This window comes from Neolamprologus multifasciatus, chromosome 17 (assembly GCF_963576455.1).
Source record: "Neolamprologus multifasciatus chromosome 17, fNeoMul1.2, whole genome shotgun sequence".
Lineage (NCBI taxonomy): Eukaryota > Metazoa > Chordata > Actinopteri > Cichliformes > Cichlidae > Neolamprologus > Neolamprologus multifasciatus.
The window spans coordinates 17,630,281-17,649,934 of NC_140455.1; the positions used below are offsets into that span (position 1 = coordinate 17,630,281).

At 42.3% G+C, this 19,654-nt stretch overlaps 2 protein-coding genes across 4 annotated transcripts; one reads left to right on the forward strand and one right to left on the reverse strand.

Moving 5' to 3' along the window:
- The first annotated feature begins 1,771 nt into the window (after positions 1-1,771).
- On the forward strand, positions 1,772-15,539 carry dmtf1 (cyclin D binding myb-like transcription factor 1). 3 transcript variants are annotated; one of them, XM_085138132.1, is made up of 17 exons: positions 1,772-1,884; positions 3,750-3,865; positions 4,424-4,558; positions 4,895-4,980; positions 5,203-5,314; positions 5,816-5,892; positions 5,973-6,130; positions 6,212-6,244; positions 6,332-6,441; positions 6,526-6,754; positions 6,832-6,983; positions 7,090-7,281; positions 7,549-7,631; positions 7,704-7,862; positions 7,941-8,165; positions 8,492-8,597; positions 9,067-15,539. In XM_085138132.1, exons 2-17 carry the CDS (start codon positions 3,757-3,759, stop codon positions 9,099-9,101), a joined length of 2,001 nt encoding a protein of 666 aa, XP_084994258.1. In that variant the 5' UTR covers positions 1,772-1,884; positions 3,750-3,756; the 3' UTR covers positions 9,102-15,539. The 3 variants fall into 3 exon arrangements, with proteins under 3 accessions (XP_084994258.1, XP_084994260.1, XP_084994259.1); XM_085138134.1 differs by having other exon boundaries at positions 4,424-4,519; XM_085138133.1 differs by having other exon boundaries at positions 1,798-2,107.
- tmem243b (transmembrane protein 243, mitochondrial b) lies at positions 10,133-13,516 on the reverse strand. Its single transcript, XM_085138217.1, has 4 exons — positions 13,378-13,516; positions 13,101-13,151; positions 11,935-12,039; positions 10,133-11,851 (listed from the first exon to the last, which is right to left on the reverse strand). The coding sequence occupies exons 1-4, from the start codon at positions 13,453-13,455 to the stop codon at positions 11,732-11,734; spliced, it is 354 nt and encodes a 117-aa protein (XP_084994343.1). The 5' UTR covers positions 13,456-13,516; the 3' UTR covers positions 10,133-11,731.
- Positions 15,540-19,654: the final 4,115 nt, after the last annotated feature.

The window sequence follows — 19,654 nt, forward strand, 5'->3', positions numbered from 1 at the left end:
TAAAATTCTAAGACTTTAAATAGTTAAATTAACTGGAGTATGGGTCCTACTCGGGATACAAACTGAATGTACAAAAAACACAAGTTCTTTGTAGTTTCTATAGAAAGCCCTGATAGATACTTTGCAGAATGGGATAGGATCCTCTCCAGATTTATATGGGCGGGTAAAAAGCCAAGAGTTAAGTTTAAAACACTTCAGCTTCCCAAGGATAGAGGAGGACTGGGCCTCCCTTGCCTACATGACTTATTATAAGACAACCCAAATAAGGACTCTGGTGGGCTGGTGTAAACCTGGATATTGTTCAAGATGGAAGGAAGTGGAATTTTCCTTGGGAGGCAACTTCCCTGTCGGGGCACTGAAAGGAGATCCCTCAAAGTTACGTCTCCTGGGAGACCCGGGCAACCATTGGATGGTAAGCTCAATAAAGACATGGAAAAGAGTACTTAAAAAGTATCAATTAAATCAGAGAGCTGGATTTCTTAGGTGGTTTGCATATGACCCAGAATTTTTGCCTAGTAAGACCGACTTGACATTTAAAACATGGGCTAATAAAGGTCTCACCACATACAGTACCTTGTTGAAAGACGGAAAAGTGATGAGTTTCCAGGACCTTAAGAATAAGTTTGGGTTGCGAAATCAAGACTTTTTTAGATATTTGCAACTGAGGGACTTCCTGAATAAAAGCTAAAACATCCCCAGTTATCGACTGGGAATGAAGAAATTATTTACATATTTGAGAATGCATTTAGAGATGCACCCTATGAAAAAATTATTTCCTAATTATATCGTTCACTGACCAACCTAAGGGGTCATGATACAAGATATGTTAAAGCAAGATGGGAAACAGAGGGTAATCTATCCCTAACAGGAGAGGAATGGGATGGGATCTGTAGGCAGCAGTGGTCGGTAACAAGCGCCTCCTCATGAAGGAAGGCGCTTGTTAAGTTGGAAAAATGTAATTTCCTTATTTTAATACCCCGGCTCAAAAATCCAATTATTCCCATAAGACAACATGCTGGAGGCAGTGTGGACATGCAGCAGCAAATCATTTCCACATTTTTTGGGAATGTCCTTGTGTGGCTCCATTTTTGAAGGAAATACATAAGGTCCTGGAAACAATCTTCCAAAAGAAAATACAATTTAATTTTGCAGTATTGTACCTAGGTAACTTAGAGTCTTAAACTATGTAAACCGGATAAATATTTGTTCAGTGTGCTGTTGGTAGCTTCCAAAAAGGCCATAACCCGTTGTTGGCTTAATGAGGATACTCCTACTATAAATGAGTGGACTGACGTGATATATACTGTTTTTGTTATGGAAAGAATATAAAGTTGCAGGCGGACTCATTTGACGAATACTGGTCGAAATGGTTGAACTATGTACAAAATGGGAGGCCCGATTTTGTATAATCTCGTTGTATTTTGTGGTTTGTTTGTTTTTGTTTTGTTCTTTTGTTTGCCCCCCCCCCCCCCCCCACACACACACACACATTGTGATTAAGTTGTATTGTTGTACATGTTGTATAAATAAGAAAACCAATAAAACATAAATGAGAAAAAAATAGTTAAATTAAAAAAACAACAACTCATCACACATTTGCCAGAGAAAAATGCAAAATTCATGAGGGGAAAGACAACCTCTTACAACTTTCGGTTTTATTGATTTGTTACATTTTTTAATCAAACAAAATGTGTTTTCCTTTTTATGGCGCTTCAGTCGTAGATGTCGTTTATTAAAAACCATGAAATATAAATAACATAGGCATGAACAATTTACGGATACTGTACAGACCTGGCAACCCGCTGGCCTTCGCGCAGCCGAGCCTCCATCCTGGCACTTACCTTCATCCTGGTAACTTGCAAGTTCCCGGACTAAAAACAGGAAGTAAGTAGCCGAATCAAAAGTAAAATTCACCGTCTGTTTGGTAGTCGAAGCCAGTGAGAGGTGCGGAGAAAGCTCGGAGCCATAAAAACTGCACCAAAGCCGAGAATAAAGCGCAAAAACAGTGTCAAACTGCACAGACGCCATAAGCTGCAGCTTGTCTACTAACATGGCGCCGGAGAGTTTTCTTCTTTCATTCAGCTGCTTAGCTTTCAGCAGGCTAACGGTTAGCATGGAGTGAGCGTCACTGAGTGTTGGGAATGCCGGTCTTTGTTCCTATCACATTACAGCTTCTGTGTTAGAACAGCGCTGGTCTCTTTTCTAATATTCATGTAAGCGTACCATTAAAGATGCGTTAGTCTGCGCAGAATCTATCTTTTCATTAGTGTAAATAACGATGCACAGCAGCGTCCGCCAAACTCCGTTTAAAAACCTCCAAATTTGATAGAGGTTTGATAATTAAATGGCAGTAAACATACCATTGATCGTAAATTGAAGGAAAACATTAAAGACTTAAATTCTGTGCACTCACTGTCAAAGAAATGCGGAATATTTGAAAAAAAATTTACACCTTTCTTTGTTTGTTATATTTCCCCTCAAAACAGTGGGGGGCGGCAGCGAGCAGGGTAGAATTATTACATTTTATAAATCATGTAAAAAATGATAGGTACTCCCCTGAATTTACCGGCCGCATTTGATAATAACAAATGTTATTATACTTTATTGTTGGGGAAAACAACTGTCTGTCAGCATTCAATTTTTCTTTTAATCCTTCTGTTTTTCAAAGGAGCTTGGCGTGTACACAATAAAAGTAACACATGTTAACTTGTATGGTTTACAGTATTTATTGTCGTCATAAACCGGTGTAAGATCACATGCATGACACATCTACAGTGACACTGCTGGAACTGAGTCACAGTGATGGCGCTTAGTTTAAAGTGACAGATTTCAGAAGGGAGTTCTGACTGTGATTTTTAGTTTAGTTGCCTATCAGCTCATATTTAATTTTAAAAAACATCTGCTAAAACATTTGATACTTTCATTTTTGCAAACTCAGCATCATATGATGAAGAATTACAAAAGCAGCACTTCTATACCTCACCTAAAATTAATAAATGATGTTTTATTTACCGTGTTGTGCTTCTTTTTATTAAGAGGGTGCCAACTGTGCCATGCACATTATTATTATTGTTGTTGTTGTTATTATTTTATCACTGTCAGTGAAATCTGAGTTTTAGGCAGTTAGTGTTATTTTTTTCTGTATATAATATATGTACATATTTATAAAATATAATTATGTGATCAATCACACAAATGACCCATTTGGAGCTAGAAAAACCCTGATGGACAGAAAAATGACTCACTTGGAAAGTGACATTTTATTACTATTTTTTTTAAAGAAGCAAATAATTAACAAGCTTAATCAGGACTGAGATTAGTCATTAGTCAGATCTAGTGTGTAGAAATCTTGATTTTCCCATCTTCAGGCACCCACAGAGTCAAAATCCGTCACAGTCCTTGCAGATCTTTGCTGTAAATAGTTTTTCTTATGAAGGTTTCTAACTGATTGAGGTGACCCTGAGGTGTTTGATGCCAAAATAACAGCCGGTTGAACCTTGTAAGTACCAAAGAAGCTGCTTCAGCACTTCTTCTATTATATCATTGAGTATAGCAGACTCTGGAGCATCGCTGGTCGAGAAAAAAGAGAGAATAATCCTATATAGGGCGCCTCTAACCTACAAGCCACTTTGCAGCCTACTACGAACACACCAAATTGTGATAATTTGGTGTGTTCGTAGAGAAATTAGTACCCGAGAACACCTGTGGCTGTGAAATCGCTCTGAGTTCGTCTTTGTGTCTCTCTGCAGCTGCAGGATGAGTTTAGCAGCAGAGGACGACGACGCCGGCGCTTTAGAAACCGTCAAATCTGTCACGCTCACTCAGGACAGTGATGGAAGCATCATACTGCACTGTCCTCCCTCTGGTGGGTCCACACACACACACACATACACACACACACACACACACACACACACACACATACACACACAAACCCATCAGCCATCAGTAACATTCTTTGTGGTGATTTTGATTAAATTAAAACACTTTTGTTTTTTTAATTGTCACATTTATTTTATTTTTTGCTCCTGTGGGTTTGTTTCTCTTACACTGCACCTGAGTGGAAACAGAACAGCCAGGGTTCAAATTTGTGATGTTTTCTTGTCATTTTTCCTCATATTTCTCAGTTTTTAAGTTTTTTTGAATTTTTTTTATTCATGTAAATTTGTCTTTTTTTCTGATAATTTGTCTTTTTTTCCTCATAAATAAATTTTTCTCCTGATAATTTTCTGAGTTTTTAAATTACTCATTTAAAAAAAAAAAGTTGTTTTTTCTAATAAATGTGACACTTCTTAAAACGTATACGTAAGAAAAACCCCAATTAATATAAAAGTGAAACTAAAAATAACAACAAAAACTTACGATGATGTTTTTGTCAGATTAAGGCTATAGAATAAAAGTGTGTGTGTGTGTGTGTGTGCAGACGAGGACTCGGAGCCACTCCAGAAGAAGCTGCGACTCTCCACAGACGAGCAGGAAAACTCAGACACCCCTCAGTTCTCCGTCGTCACGTTGCCAGGTCAGACGAGCTCTGGACCGTTCCCCGTTCATGACTACAGTGAGTCACACTGAAATCACCTCACACGGTTCCTGCTAACAGCTGCTGCAGCTGCATCCTGATCAGAGGGTTTTCATTTACTCAAACTCTAAATTTACTCAAATCCAGCAAAAATAACAGAAAATACAAGTGAGGTTACTCAGATTGTTCAGATCCTGGTCTCCTTAGCCAGAAAGTACCTGCTGGTGATGTCATCATCCTCATGCTGGTCTATGGTGTTTGCTGTTAATGTCTGCATTAAATGGCACAAATAAAGCTTCAGATATGTGAAGTTGTTTGGGTTTCTGGCTGGATAATAAGGTTCGAGGGTAAAAGATTTTCCGTGTCGTTTCTCAGTGTCAGACACTCAGGCGGAGACGTTTGAGGTGACGATGACGCCCACGGCGGACGAGCTTTCTGAGGACAGCGTCACTCAGATTCAGGTGGTGCTCAGGCTCCTTTTTTCTTATTCTAAGCATTCTGTGTTTGCTTTGTGTAGTTTCCTGTAAGGATGAGCCACCAGTTAAAAGTGAGCTGTTTCTGCTTTAATAAAAGCAAAGTGACGGAAAACAAAAAGGAACTTTATTTATATGAAATGGATTAAATGTAAGAGAACGGGGTGTGACTGAACAGAGGTTTTTATTTTGATCACTTTGTGTTTGCAGATCCTACAGGAAGATGAAGACTCCCTCTCAGCCAATCAGAAGACGGAGGTGTCGCCTGTCAGTCAGGCCTGGTTCACAACTAAAGAAGACAAAGACACGCTGGCTAATAAAGGTACCAAGTAGGCCAGAACCTCTGTAGCACACAGTGAATGCAGCTCACTGAGAGGCTTAGAGAAAACAGCACGGCCCAAAAGAAGTCAGACTGTTTGGAAGTCTGTGTGAAAATGAGCTCAGTGAACTCTTTCCTGATGACTTCATGGTGTCAGCCTCTAGTTTAGAGTCCTGTTGAAGACAGCATGACTCCTACTGCACACCTCGTAGTCCGCCTCGATGGATGTTGGAGTCTGTTAGCAGCAGCAAAGTACACAATAAAAAGTTCTAATAAAGCCAAACTTAACAAAGGAAAAAAGAGTCTGGTTAAAAGCTGATTTTTCTTCTCCTTTTTGACTTTAAATGAAACCACAATGTATAAAATAAACATAATTTTTTACTCAAACCAGCAACTGGGACCATGAACTCCTCAGGAAAGACTTTCATATGGCTGGAGTCCAGACGAGTCATCCCCTGCTGTTCATTAGAAACAATGCAGGTTTTCATGTCTCTTCCCTTTCAGGTCATAAGTGGAAACAGGGCATGTGGTCTAAAGAGGAGATCGACATCCTCATGAGGAACATCGACCAGTACGTGAAGGTACGTGGGGTTGGTCCCTGACAATTTTTGCCTCTGTGACGTCTGATGACGTTAAACTGTTCCTGTGGCCACGATCTCAGGGCCGCGGCATCGAGGACCCGGCAGAGATCATCTTTGAGATGTCCAAAGAGGAGAGGAAGGACTTCTACCGCTCCGTGGCGTTGGGATTGAACAGGCCGCTGTTCGCCGTCTACAGACGAGTCCTCCGGATGTACGACAACCGCAACCATGTCGGCAAGTGAGTGCACAGAGAAAAGTTGGTGTAATAAAGGCAGTGCAAGTTTGTTGGTTTCTGTTTAAGGAGTTGTTTGTGTCTTAGGTACACTCCTGATGAGATCGAGAAGCTGAAGGCGTAAGTACAACTTTGTTTTTAACGAGCGCTTGACGACGGTGTAAAATGGATTTCACACTAACCCGTGTTTATATGTGATGCGTTTAGCTTGAGGGAGAAACACGGGAACGACTGGGCGACTATCGGTGCTGCACTAGGTCGCAGTGCATCCTCTGTGAAAGATCGCTGCCGGCTGATGAAGGACACGTGCAACACAGGTACTGCACAGCAGCCATTTGTACTTGTGGAGATATTTAAATGCTTGCTTTTATTTTGAAATTTGCTCTGTTTTTAAAAACCAGGTAAATGGAGCGAGGATGAAGAGCGACGGCTTGCCGAGGTCGTATACGAGATGGCAGGGGTGTCACCGGGGTCGGCGGTCACAGGAGGCGTGTCATGGGCGACGGTGGCTGATCGAGTCCGCACACGCTCAGAAAAGCAGTGTCGGTCTAAATGGCTGAACTACCTGAACTGGAAGCACAGTGGAGGAACTGAGTGGACGAAGGAAGATGACTTGAATCTTGTACGCAGGTACGGCGGTGTGGGCGTGCACACGTGTGTGTGAGCGAGCATAGTAAACCATGTGTAAGCTTGATGCCGTGTTTCAGGATATCAGAGCTTGACGTGGATGATGAGAATGAAATTAAGTGGGAGGATCTCGCCGGCGGATGGAGCAGCGTCCGATCACCCCAGTGGCTCCGATCAAAGTGGTGGAGCATCAAGAGACAAGTGGCCAATCACAAGGACATCCCCTTCAGTGGTATGGATACACACACACACACAAATTAATACTGTCATTTATTTCCTCATGTTTCTGATTCTCTTCTTCTATTAATAAAATCTCGTGATGTGGTTTCCGTCTCTAGTCCTCCTGAAGGGCCTCCAGGAGCTCATGGCCTCCTCGCAGTCGGCATCTGTTCCGGGCAGCCCCTCCTCCTCCTCCCTTCAGATCCGACTCACCCGATTAGACGAGAACAGCGGCGGAGCCAGCCCCGCCCCTAGCTCTGTGGCCGCACTGCAGATTCCCTTACAGATCCCGCTGCAGATCACACACTTGGGTGAGCCTCGCACGCCCGCACTACCCCACCCACATGTTCACTTCCTCTGCGTGTGCTGCTGCTGTGGCCACACTATTTTTTTTTTTATGGAGATACTAAACCACCATAGCAGAAGAAGAATTAGAACCAGACTATGCTGATGAATCAGAGAAGAAGGTGACTGAGGTTTACCTGTTGTGTGTAACAGGTGTGCTGCCTGCAGCTGAAGATGTTCTTGTCCTGACAGCGAGACCTCTGACTGTTGCTCTGTTTGTGTTTCTGTGTTAGCGTCCGATTCAGCGGCAGCAGCCAGCGACAGCGAGACCATCACACTGAATGCTGGAGCGCTGCAGACCTTTGAGATCCTGCCGGTAAGCACCATGAGCGCCTTTCACAATAAAACACATGAATATGAATGAATTTAAAACCTTTTCTTTGTGCAGTCATTCCACCTGCAGCCCACTGGCACCCCGGGAACCTACTACCTCCAGACGACACCCAATCAGGGCCTTCCGTTGAGCTTAGCCAATAACAGCACCGTTACCCTGACGACGAGCTCCTCGCCCTCGTCTCATGAACACATTATCCTCCACAGTCTGTCGGTCAGTTTATTGCCCTGCTGAGGGTAAACGTGTGTGTGTGTGTGTGTGTGCGTCTTTTCACATGCTTTCCATCTCCAGGCCGACAGTCTCTGCTCCAGCGATGGCGTCATCATCCAGACTGTCACCTCTGACCCCGCCTCCTCCTCCTCCTCTGAAGCCCTCAGTCAGCAGCAGCTGGTGGTGGAGACTGAGACCCGGGGCCAGGACGATCGTCTCGACGCCGCAAGTCTGTTGGAGGGGTCGGAGAGTGTCGTCACGGAAACTCAGGAGCCAATGACGAATGGCTTCAGTGACACAGACAAAGTAGAAGCTTCTGTTTTTCCTCACACGTTGTTTGCATGCTTTTAATTCGAAAAGCTTCGGTTAGTATTGTTCTGTTTTTGTTGAGAAATAAAGGCGTGGACAAAATAATAGAAGCCAGTTTTTGGATTAAAACTTTTTTATGACCAGAATATGTAAGAATTTTAACTTAAACAAAACAAATAAATATATTTGTACAGTGAGAAAACACCAGGTGGGGAGGGTGTGGTCACAACACAACCAAGTCAGCTGTGTTGTCCTTGTACCCAGAGGGAGCACACAATGATGACTGAACAATACAACAGTGTGTGTGTTTGTGTGTGTTTCAGGGCCTGTGTTCCCCCCCGGTGGAGGCTCCAATGGTGCATTCTGGGATAACGTCTCGGAGCGCCGTGCTGATCGTGTCTCCTCCCAACATCAGCAGCACACTAACGGGTAACACGCACACACAGTTAAAGTAGAACGTAACTGCAAATCTATGCTCTGCCTCCTGTCAGTGAAACTATGGCAACCGTGACCCATGAGGCTCAGCATCTCCTTTACTGCTCAGAGACGAGTCCCTGTGTGCTGCATGCGCTGCTTTAAATTCAAACTGTTTGATTGGGTTTTTAAGCCTTCGTGTCTTTTAAATGATGAGGCTGTGCTTTAGTGTCCACGCCGCCAAGCTGTATGGCGGGGTGGTGAAAATACCCAGGCTTCCAAATCTGATGCCCTCTACCCCTGTGGTGCACTTGGAAATTCTGATGATTAAAAATAGAAAAATAAATTAAAGAAACATAAATTCTTTAACATGAAAAATATAGCCTGAAGTTTCTCTCTAAGTGTGTAATCAAGGTATTCATACTGCTGCACGAATTTCTCAGCGCACACACCTGAGCATCACTTCCTTTCTGTTTTTCATCAGATCCCATCTTGGAAAACCAGGAAGTCTCTGACTGAGTCGAACTTCCCGTTGCAGCTGTCGCTCAGGGCGACACCTCCGCCCTTGGGCTTGGCCCGGCATGTCAGACTGTGATACTCCCTCCTCTCCTGCTTCCCGTTTCCTCTTTAACGGATGCAAGCACTTTAAAACTAAACTGAACATTTTTGGAGTCCCTGAATGAAATGACCGCAGTGCCAAAGAGACTCTAAAGCCTGGACACTTTAATGTGAATGGACCCTTGGATCTGAAAAATCATCCTTTTTCATTTTACATGAAGTTGTTTTGTCGGGCTGGTGACAATGATCAACAGAACTCAAAGCAATAGTTCAATGTTACACATTTTCCACCTGTTTTTTCATGACTTAAGTACACCTTTATTTATTTATGCTCATTTTTGAAGACTTTAAATCGTAAACTGCTGTTTTCAGCAGGAACTTCTGTGAAATTTTAAAATAAAAAAAACAAATAATCCTGAAGCTGTGGTCAGGTTGGCTTTTATTGTGAAAGGCTGGGCTTATTTGCCCTAAAGATGTTTATCCTGTTCCTCTGTAACACACAGCTCTGTTTCCATTGTTTCACAGCTGGTAACGCCTGTAACACCCGCTGGATTTATCCGCAGCTGAAAATAGTCCCTCAGAGAGCATTCACTCCAACAGATGGCGCAGAGATGGGAGTGCTGCTGGTTTTGATGTTTTTTGTGAGTTTTGCTTGAACTGGTCAGAAGTCAGAGCTGCCCACAGAGGCAGTGATTTCTTACGGTTGGTGTAAACAAAAGCAGCCTTGCATGATTAATGAGGAATCCAGTTTATAGTCTGGTTTGGTAATTCTGGGCGAACCGGCCCTTTAAACAGGCCGGTTGGAGGATTTACTCCAAACTAATTAAGCACCAGGGTTCTTCTTGCCATTGATCCCCGGTTGCTAATGCTGCCTCGTGCTGTGGACGGATCAGATTCTACCTGATCATCGTTCAACCTACCAAACGTGTCTTCATTCTTTCTGTTAGACTCAGGTTTATTAACTTTAGATGGAAAATAACCTCCCGCTCCTGTTTTTTTTTTGTTTTTGTTTTTATTTTAAACTTTATTGTAAAAGAGGATCTGAAGGCTTTTAAACCCTCGATGGTGTTTTTTGGAAAATTGGAAAACTGAAAACCTTATATGAATAACAGGTCATAAAGCAGGAGCAGCAGGAGGAATGGATGCTTGAGGAGGACTGAATGGATCTGAAACAGCCAGATTAATAACAGCGACACAGCTTTATGGGTAAAGCCATTTACAAAGTTTTCATTCATTTCCACTGGTGCTACAGCTGGCCTGAGAGAGAAAAAGGGTAGAGCGAGTGTGTGATTTAGAAATGCTTAGTGCAAAGAATTGGCAGTCGGTGTAATTCGGCATTTAAATCCAACTTAAAATCCTCTCAGCCACATGTGGACAGTAATTACATACACGGATAGTAGAAGCCGACATACAGAAAAAACACAGGTTTGCATATTTCTGATGTGCTGCTACAGCCGCCTGCTAACGTCTACAGTACTGAACAGCTGTTTCCCTCCATGCTCATAGCCTCCAGGTTAAAGGAAAAGCCCACCTGGTACTCACCTGAGCAGGTAACAGCAGCAGAATACATCTGAATTTGGGCTGAGGACAGAAAGCCCCCTGAATGCACCACTATGGGTTTTTATATTAATTAATGGTACCAGACCACACACCACCATTAGCTTCCATTTGCTCTCCTGAGAAGGGGTGGTGGTGGCATGGCATACTATAATCCATAATTAGCAGATTCTCAGACTAACAGATAAGATGAGGTTATGGTATGACAGTGGCCTGGTCCTTTGTTCCCTTTGTGAGCTTCTCTATGTTTGAATGTTTGAATGGTTCTGAAGAGTCCACTTTGGAAGTAGATTTAGGACAAAACATGTTTATGCCTTCATAATGTCCACAGTCTGTATATAAAAGATGGACATGGCCATTGTGACGTCTCAGGTTTGTTGGGCACCACCATGGTTCATCTCTGCTGCAGCTGTTAAAGGTTTGAACAGTGTTTGTATCAGGATAAAAATATGTTTATTTCTGTGTTTTAACAAGGGAGTCTACCGACTCACTGCTGGTGCCAGCCTCTAGTGGCCACTAGAGGAACTACAGGTTTTGTTTTTGGACACTTCCTCTCTGGCGTTGTCGGCCCCTTAAATATGAGTGAGGTGGGGAAAAACAGAGCGAAGCTGGTGAGTAAAGGAGCTCTCTGACATCCAGCCTGCATTCCTGCCTCCTGCTGTCCTGTTAATGGGACCTTTGATGGCGTTTAATGATCAAAACTCATATCATTAAAGAACTGCAGATCAAACGTGAGAGTGAAGGAAAGATAAATGTAAAAGACGTCAGATTTAAAGCGATTCTGAGAATCAGAGGTGGATTTTTCGTGCGTGTAAACAGTCGACTGTGTGTTGTGCTCCAGCAGTTTGTCGCCTCTTACAGTACATCATCATCCCACACTGAGTCAAGTCTCTGTGCACAGTTCCCACTGGTGCTGATTCCACACCAGGTTCAAGTTTATGTAACAGTTATTATTTTGGTCATGTGACTCCTTCACGCTGGTCCTGCTCATGAAGGCCACGTGTTCCCTTGTTCCCGCTTCCTTGGCCCTGCCTTTACCTGACGTCATGGAAGTAGAGGTTGGCACATATACACAGCAGCACGATGGACGCCAGCATGAAGTAGATCAAATTCCTGAATTTGGGCTCCAGGTTGCCCTGCCGGTACCAGAATATCTGCAAGACAGAGAACAGACGTTTAAAGGCTCCCTTCTGTGACCCGGCGACCTTTGCGTGAGCATTTGGCCATGTTTGTTTACCAGCACTAACGTGGAGCTGCAGGTCAGCAGGATGCACACGGCGAAGAAGATGTTCAGCGGCCGCGGAGGCATCGTGGGAAACACAAAGGAACAGATGACAGTCACCTGCAAAACAAATGCTCATGAATAAAAATAATGCTAGTGAACATACGTCACTCTTCTGTACGTTCTTTTGACCACAACCTGCATGAAGCGACAGTCGCAGCCAGAGATGTAAAGACTTCTGATAGCGGTGGTTGCTAACACTTTTGGTCGCACAACCGTTTTGCAGTCAGCTGACATGAACTTGTCCATTCTGGTCATGCGACACAAACTGAAAGCGTTGTCCTTCAAAGTAAGGGTTTCATCTCAGGGCTCACGTTTCAAAATGTGCAACTTTTACTTTGAAGGTGAATGTTCCATTTTCTGTTTGCCCCCCACTTTTTGGGGTTTTAATGCCGTTCCACTCAGTGAGTGTTTGCAGATATGCTGATGTCTCGTGTGCAGCCTACAGGAAACCATAGACGGCTGCGATTTCACCTAGCAACACCAGGTCTGGGAACAACATTCTCCCCTCACGACCTGTTTTTAATATCACATCCAATATGGCCGATAGCTCCAGGGTGAGATGTCGCTGACCCTCGGGAAACACTTTTCTGATAAACTTACTGGCTCAGTCCCACGTTTTAGGCACACTGAAGAAAAGATAAAAGCTGGTGAATTTTGGTTTGGTTTGGTTGAAAGGAGGGTTACCTGAGGTATGCTCATTGGTTCACAGCTTGTGATTGACAAATCATTAGCCGGTAAGGATATCCAGCTACCTGGTGGATAATTTAGCTGCACAAATGTTAAATGATGCCGTTAACAGTTATGAAAATAATCCCAAGGTTGAGTTCCTTTATTCTACTCCTTACTCTGAGCTTCAGACAGACAGGCAAGGTCGGGCTTTGTAATTCTGTCTCAGGACACCAGCAGCACGGGTTTTAGATCAAAAAGGTCTCTGGCTGATGGACAGATGTGTTCAGGGACAAAAAAATTAAAAATTGAGACACTGCACTGAGAGGAGAAGAGCAGCAGCTGCCAGACTGGCTGGTTTCACCTCCGCCCACTCAGGAGCGGCTTCTTCCTGTGTGCCAGAGCAGGTGTGGTGACATTTTTCAGGTCTGTATGAATGATACGGAACTTACCAGAACCACCACAGACGTAAATCCCCCCACCGCCGTGTTGATGATTCGATCCTGCAAGAAACAGATCAGATGAGTGCATCACCCTGAGGAGTACGCACTGCTGATCAGAACTGATCATTTTCAGCTCAAGTGACTCTAATGAATTACTTCAGTACAAGCAACAGTTAATAAATATTCAGATTAATCCGCTTCTGAAAGTAGTCCTCAGCAGCTTTTGCTCTTTATACACAGCCCAGTCGCTCTCCTGTAGAAACATCAGTAATGGCTGACATCATACCCGAGCGGACGTCTCTCCAAACAGCGGTCTGTTGTCCAGGCCACTTGTGCCATACGTCCTTGTAGTGAAGTCATCCATGGCGGCGCCGGCAGTACAGCCCCGACTGATCGTTTCTCAGCAGCACCACTTCGTGGAAAAGCTGCGACAGTTGTGCTGCATACTAGCCGTCTCTTTCTGCACGCCGGGCAGAAGACGATCAGTGTGGGCGGAGCCGTGGGGACATTATAGAGGTGTGGGCTAAAGGGACCAGGTAGGCTGTTGCTGCTCCTCCTTCACTTTAGTGACAGAAAACAGAGACTGTTAACAAGAGGTAGCGTGGGCAGAGCTCCCTGAAAAGCATTAAATATCAGAGTGTCAAAGTTTCTCTCAGAGGAACGACATGATTGTCTGTCAGTAGTGGTCAGCCGCTGCTGCCGCCGCCAATCACAGGATACATCAGAAAGATTTACACTGTAGTTCCTCTTGCTTCACTTCCTCTTTGTTTAGGATAGATAACAAACCACAGCTGCTGATATCGATACAGTGAATGGTACAGAAAGAGGAAGCTCAAATCAAAACCTCACAGACTCCTTTAAAGAGCTGTGAGCTACAGTGTGTCGTTAGTCTGACGGTTCACAGGCCGCTAAGTGAGATCATGAGCCTGTCGCTGCTTGCTCACACGCTGACCTCACTACTTTACAGTGTGATGGAAAACCGGAGGAGAAGCAGAAAACATCGCTCTGCTTCTGCAGTGAAACTGAAACAAACACCTGCTGCTGCACAGTTCTTATGAACACCATTAATATTTCATACACAGCAGAATTCACTTTATATAGAAAACAAAGTGAGCTGTGGCTGAGGCACAGAGAAGCCAGCCACATCTGGAAGAAGATTCCACCTGATCCCCTCAGAAGCAGCAATGCCTGTTCTCTATAACAGAAGCTTTGAAACCCCCGTGAGGGATGCAGTGATAAAAACAGAAAATAAAATAAAATAAATAAAATGGAACCTCGGGCCTCCCGACTTATAAATCCTCCTGCAGCCTCATTGCCCGTTCCATTTTATTTTCTGTTTTTATAAAAACACCAATAAGGACACATTTACCGCTAAATCTTTACACTGGTGACACAGCGGCCTCCTCCAGGCTCTTCCAGGCTGCAGATTTTCCTGTGTTGCACCTTAGTAAAGCCTTTAAAAACACTTAAAAGTGTTTATTAGAGAATTCCATCTATAAAGCACGTAGCAGCTTGGCGTTTCTTCTCTGAGTGCTCCGATTTTAATTTTATCCTGTTTGTTCTTGTTATCTTTGATAACGTTACAAAAATAAAGAGTTTCATCTCAGGAGAGTTCCTGACTAAAGAAAAAACACAAATATAGTTCACGAGTGTTTAAAAAAGGATGAGCTTATTAGGAAATTATTTTAACTCAGGAGTCGCAATACTTATTTATCGTATTGTTTTATTACTTGTTATTCTGTTTATTAAAAAAACCCCAAAAATAACAGCAACTACTTATTTATTACTTATTTTAAAAAAAATTTGTTTCTTCATTATTTTGTTTCTTTTAGCTCCGGGACCGTGTGTACATAATTTCGTTCCACCTCATGTTAACATGTGATGCAAATGACAATAAAGCTCCTTGAATCCTGGAAGAGGAGTCTGGTGTCAAAGGTCGGCGGCACCAGCGCACGTTTCTGTCACAGATTTTATCCGGTGTAGTTTCTTCAGACTCCGATATCAAAGCTGGTTTTAGAAAAATGAACAAAAGCCAGATGTGGACGTTAGACTATGGTGCCCACAGTGGCTGTCCCACTGATCACTGAGTCACTCCTCTGCAGTCTGAGGGCCTTAACAGGAAATACTGGCAATGTGGAGCTAAACTTTACTAAAGCTATAAAATGTGAGCCTGCAGGGTGACGACATCGCCACACGGGCACAGATGCATCCTCTCAGCAGATTCAAGCACCACTTTCATAAAGGCAGCTGCAGACGTTTCTTCTTTTCTGGGTGAGAAGGCGGCAGGAAAGGAAATAAAACCCTCAGCTGAGCTTTCTCAGCAGAAAAAACAAGAGTGCAAAACAACAGCTCCTTTATCACCGAGCGTACGGTCGGCCCAAGGCGACATTCCTCCTAAGCCTTGTGATTCACTAGGCCGCTTAACAAGAAACCCTGAGTCTGAACAGAGGCACCGAAAAACAAAAATGACACCCCAATAAATCCAGAAGGAAGAACACAGCTTCATACCGGCACAAATCAGAGGAAAATATCTAAATCTGACTTTAAACCACATGAAGACACACCAGGGCTGATACAGGAAAAACTAAGGAGGAGAGAGAGGTTGTGTAGTCATAACAGTGGTCATTCTCAGAGTACAGTGAGAATTTGCCAGGAAAAAGTACAAGGATATAACATCAGATTTATGAGCAGAAAAACTGTAAAATCTTTGTCAAATGTGTGCTGCTTTAATATGTACGATTTTCTCACAAACCTCTGACTTTAGAAAGTTTTTAAACTCATCAAACATGATTAAAACTCTATTCCACTGTAAATGCCACATTTCTGAGATCAGTTGTTTCGATCTCAGACAAAATGTGGCGCGACGTGAGTTGAGTGCGCCTGCGTTTTCACGGTACAAACACACGGGTGTTATCTGATGTCCTTTCTTTGCTTGTGTCGTGCACACTTCAATCATCCTGCTCTTGTGCAACTGTGGCACCAGCAGAAAGGTTCCAAGGAGCACTCTCGATAGGAACCACGTTCCCACAGCTGTGATCGATCAGCTTTAACCTGGACAAATGTTTGTAGAGTGCTACACGTTTTACAGAGCTCAGAGCTTAATAAATGTAACAACAGTGTGTTACTGTAATGAAAAAAGCATTAAGCACAAACAGCCTGACAGCGAAGTCCCATGTGATGAAGGTTTGATTATTTACCTCTGAAATGTTAGCAGGACCACAGTTTTGGTCAAAAACGTCTCTCCTGTCAGTAATGGTTGGTTTCAAGTTACAGGGACATAAAACCACAGACAAGCTGTATAAAAATAAACAATAAAAAAACCCCACAGGAAATTACTTAAAATAACTTGTTAGTAATCATTATTGTTTCAGTAAATACCAATTTCCAGAAATCTCAAAGTCTTTAGCATCGAACTGTCCTCCAACACACAGAAATTAAAGAGCTTTAATCTGCTTTGAAAACATAGTCTGACTCAAATTGATGCTGTGCACTCTGCGGGTTCAGTATATAGCTTATCGTGTCTGTAATCGCTCAAGTTCACTCAAAACAGCTCATTAGCTTCAACTGATGGTTAACGACCATATGTTAGCACTACGAGGAGAAAACGCTGGAGAAGAGCTCGTATCTTAGCCATTGATATTATTAAGCATGCATAGAAATGGAAAGAAGACGGTAACCTTAAAGCTGCCTTGAGTAGTGTAAGCTAACCTGAGATTTACCCGTGATAGGGCCAGCACCGAAGCGGGTGATCTGAGCTAAGCTAACTCCAAACAACTGCTCCCCGGCTGCTCGAGAAGAGCCCACAAATTTACCAAAAAATCTTCCTCTAATCTAAATCTTCCAGTGAAACATACCTGCCTCCCACTTCTGTGTTGACTCTACTGGAATCAACTTCAGAACAATCAGGGTCACAGTTAAAGGGAATGAAAGCCCGGCAGGTCCGCATCGAGCTGTTATCACAGCCGATCTGTAAGATAGCCATTCCACTTCCTGTCGGTCCCACTGTACTCAAAATGGCTGCACTTCACCCTGGAGCGCAACAGGGGGCGCTCCTCAGTGAGCAGGAGTGAGTGGAGGTACACGGCTAAAATAGTTACTTAGACTTGCTTATAGCTTTAAAAGGTCACATTTTATTGTATTATTCGCTAACACAGTATTTATTCTGCGTCTTCATTGAAATGAAACGACACTACGTTTTAGTTTTTCACGCTGTGAAACAAATTTACCTATTCTGCCAATGCTTGCTGAGTTGCCTGGTAAGGTATTTACGACAGTAGGCAACTCTTGATGGCACATATTTATGGACGATAAACATGCGTACATAAAACATAGTGGAGACGTTTAAGTGTTCAGAATATTTAGTTGACTGAGATGAGTGAACGTAATGGTACAAAGAGGTAGGTGCTACAAATTCTCTGATGCTGCCGCCTTCTTGCCTGAAATCAAAATGGCAGCTGCCGTAAAGTTGGTAATGGTGCTGTGACGTCCCTAATAAGCACAGAAATGCTTTTTTAACTGCACTTGAAACCTGTGAAAAATTAAAGTAGAATGATGTTTGTCATTGTAAAAACATATTTGTTTAAAAACACGATGAAAAATTTCAGAAGATAATTGTAACAACGCAACATTTACAGTTTTGTGTCGCCGTCCATTGCGGACTATCTCACGAGCGCCCTCTAAGAAACAGCAAATACAAAATGTCGGGAGTTCCAGTTTCCATTAAAAGCTCTCTGCTGTTAAAGGCGAGTGGAATTATTGTTGGGCCGACGCTTAGGCCGAACTCCATAAAAACCAACAAAACAAACAAACACACAAACAAAACCGGCAATTTGAAAGCCGTTTATAACCAAAAGCGCCGTGTCTAAAAAAAGTAAGAGTAATGTAACAGTGGCCACTAATAGGCACGCTATTTTAACAAATTGTTTTTTAAATTAAGTTTTTTGCAGTTTAACGCGGTAAATATATTATTTTATACAAAACATTTCTTTAAAAAAAAAACAACGATTTCAGGTAAACAAAAACGATTTTTTTAAAAATTTAAAAGCGAAATTTTCCCGTAACAATTTCAGCACCCTGCTAAGTTAAATCACTCAAACTCTGAATGGAGTTCGGTGTGAAGAATAAAAGACTTCTGTCATAGCAGCTTAAAGCAGTCCTGTAATATAAGTAATGGTATTTCACTCACCTCCTGCCTGTAGCAAGGCCGGATCAACTTTCTTTAATTACAAGTTGATAAGCATAAACACACTCCAGGGGCAGCTAAATAACCACTAGGTTTGATTTGAGGTGGGGGAAGCCTGAGATCTGAGAAGCAGTGGGCCCATACATAATCTCACCCCTCATGTTAGCATCACATGAGAGCAGTGTGACAGGCCCTGAGATTAATCCCAGAAAAACAGGCCCAAAGAAAGAAACTCATGCTTGCTTGAAATCTGTTCTAGAAAAAAAATTCCTGCAATGACGTAACTGAAGCATTTTCTCAGAATACAACTTCACTTCAAGATAACGTGACTCACTTTCGGGCCTTGAGTCTAACATACTTCTTACACAAGCATTATATCTATAAACCATCAGTAAAACTGATTGTTTGATAATTAAATTGGTTTTTCTAACTACTGTCTAACTCTCATGGAATAAAAACCCTATTATTTTCATATTATATCAGCTCTGATGGTTTACAGGGTTAGAAAACTGTGTGCTCAGTGCTGAATCAATTAATCTGTTAGAGAATATATGATTAAATTACTAAAATATCTGATCTGTACTCTTTGGTGCTCCGTTTTCCAGATTTGCAGCTCTACAGTTAGCATCCTTCCGCTCTGCACATGGACTTTGGCTCAGTTATCAGTGAACACCACAGGTCACAGTAAGGCTCCAGCCTGATGTAAACAAAAGCACAAGGGCCCAGGTTTTAAGCCCATACAAACAGATCTCCCCGCTAGTTATTGGATTTTGCTGGAAGTAAGTTATGTCAATTTAATACCTACAAGCAGGATTTTAAATACTGTATTTTGTACATTTAAGTTTGTATTATTTATGTAAGTATGTATGTATGTATTTATTTATACTAATGCAATAAAAATATTCTGTTGGACTTTCTTGAAAGCTGGTATCGGCTTAACAAAGTGGTTAAATATCATTTTAGTTCTTTTTAGATTTTATTAAAAAGTAGCTCCTTAGATACTGCAGAAGATGTTAAACGTGTCATTCAGTTCCTCTGGTAAATTCGGCATTGAAATAATCTTAAAAGCTCCATTTTATTTTAAAAATCTTTTAAATAATTTAAAACCTGTTGCCTCTCTCTCGTAGCTGGGATAGCCCCCCAAACTATTACATTTTTCTTTTTGTATTACATGTAAGTACAGAAGAGTATTAGGGCCACCAGGGAAAAAAGTGGCCATTTTTTATTCTTTTGGAGAATTCTAAGAAAAAAGTCAGAAATATTAATGTCCATATGTAAGCCATGCGGAAAGATCGAGACAAAAGCAACAACAAGTAAATAAAAATATCAAATTCATTTACATTTAAAAAAATGTTATAATTTGGCTTTTTTAAATGGAGTT

Excerpts from the sequence above, each read along its gene's own strand:
- tmem243b (XM_085138217.1), bottom strand. The coding sequence starts at position 13,455 with ATGGATGACTTCACTACAAGGACGTATGGCACAAGTGGCCTGGACAAC. Across the intron at positions 13,152-13,377 it reads TTGGAGAGACGTCCGCTCGG|GATCGAATCATCAACACGGC; the intron begins GTATGATGTCAG and ends TGTTTCTTGCAG. Across the intron at positions 12,040-13,100 it reads TTACGTCTGTGGTGGTTCTG|GTGACTGTCATCTGTTCCTT; the intron begins GTAAGTTCCGTA and ends TTTGTTTTGCAG.
- dmtf1 (XM_085138132.1), top strand. The coding sequence starts at position 3,757 with ATGAGTTTAGCAGCAGAGGACGACGACGCCGGCGCTTTAGAAACCGTC. Across the intron at positions 3,866-4,423 it reads ACTGCACTGTCCTCCCTCTG|ACGAGGACTCGGAGCCACTC; the intron begins GTGGGTCCACAC and ends GTGTGTGTGCAG. Across the intron at positions 7,282-7,548 it reads GCTGCAGATCACACACTTGG|CGTCCGATTCAGCGGCAGCA; the intron begins GTGAGCCTCGCA and ends TTTCTGTGTTAG.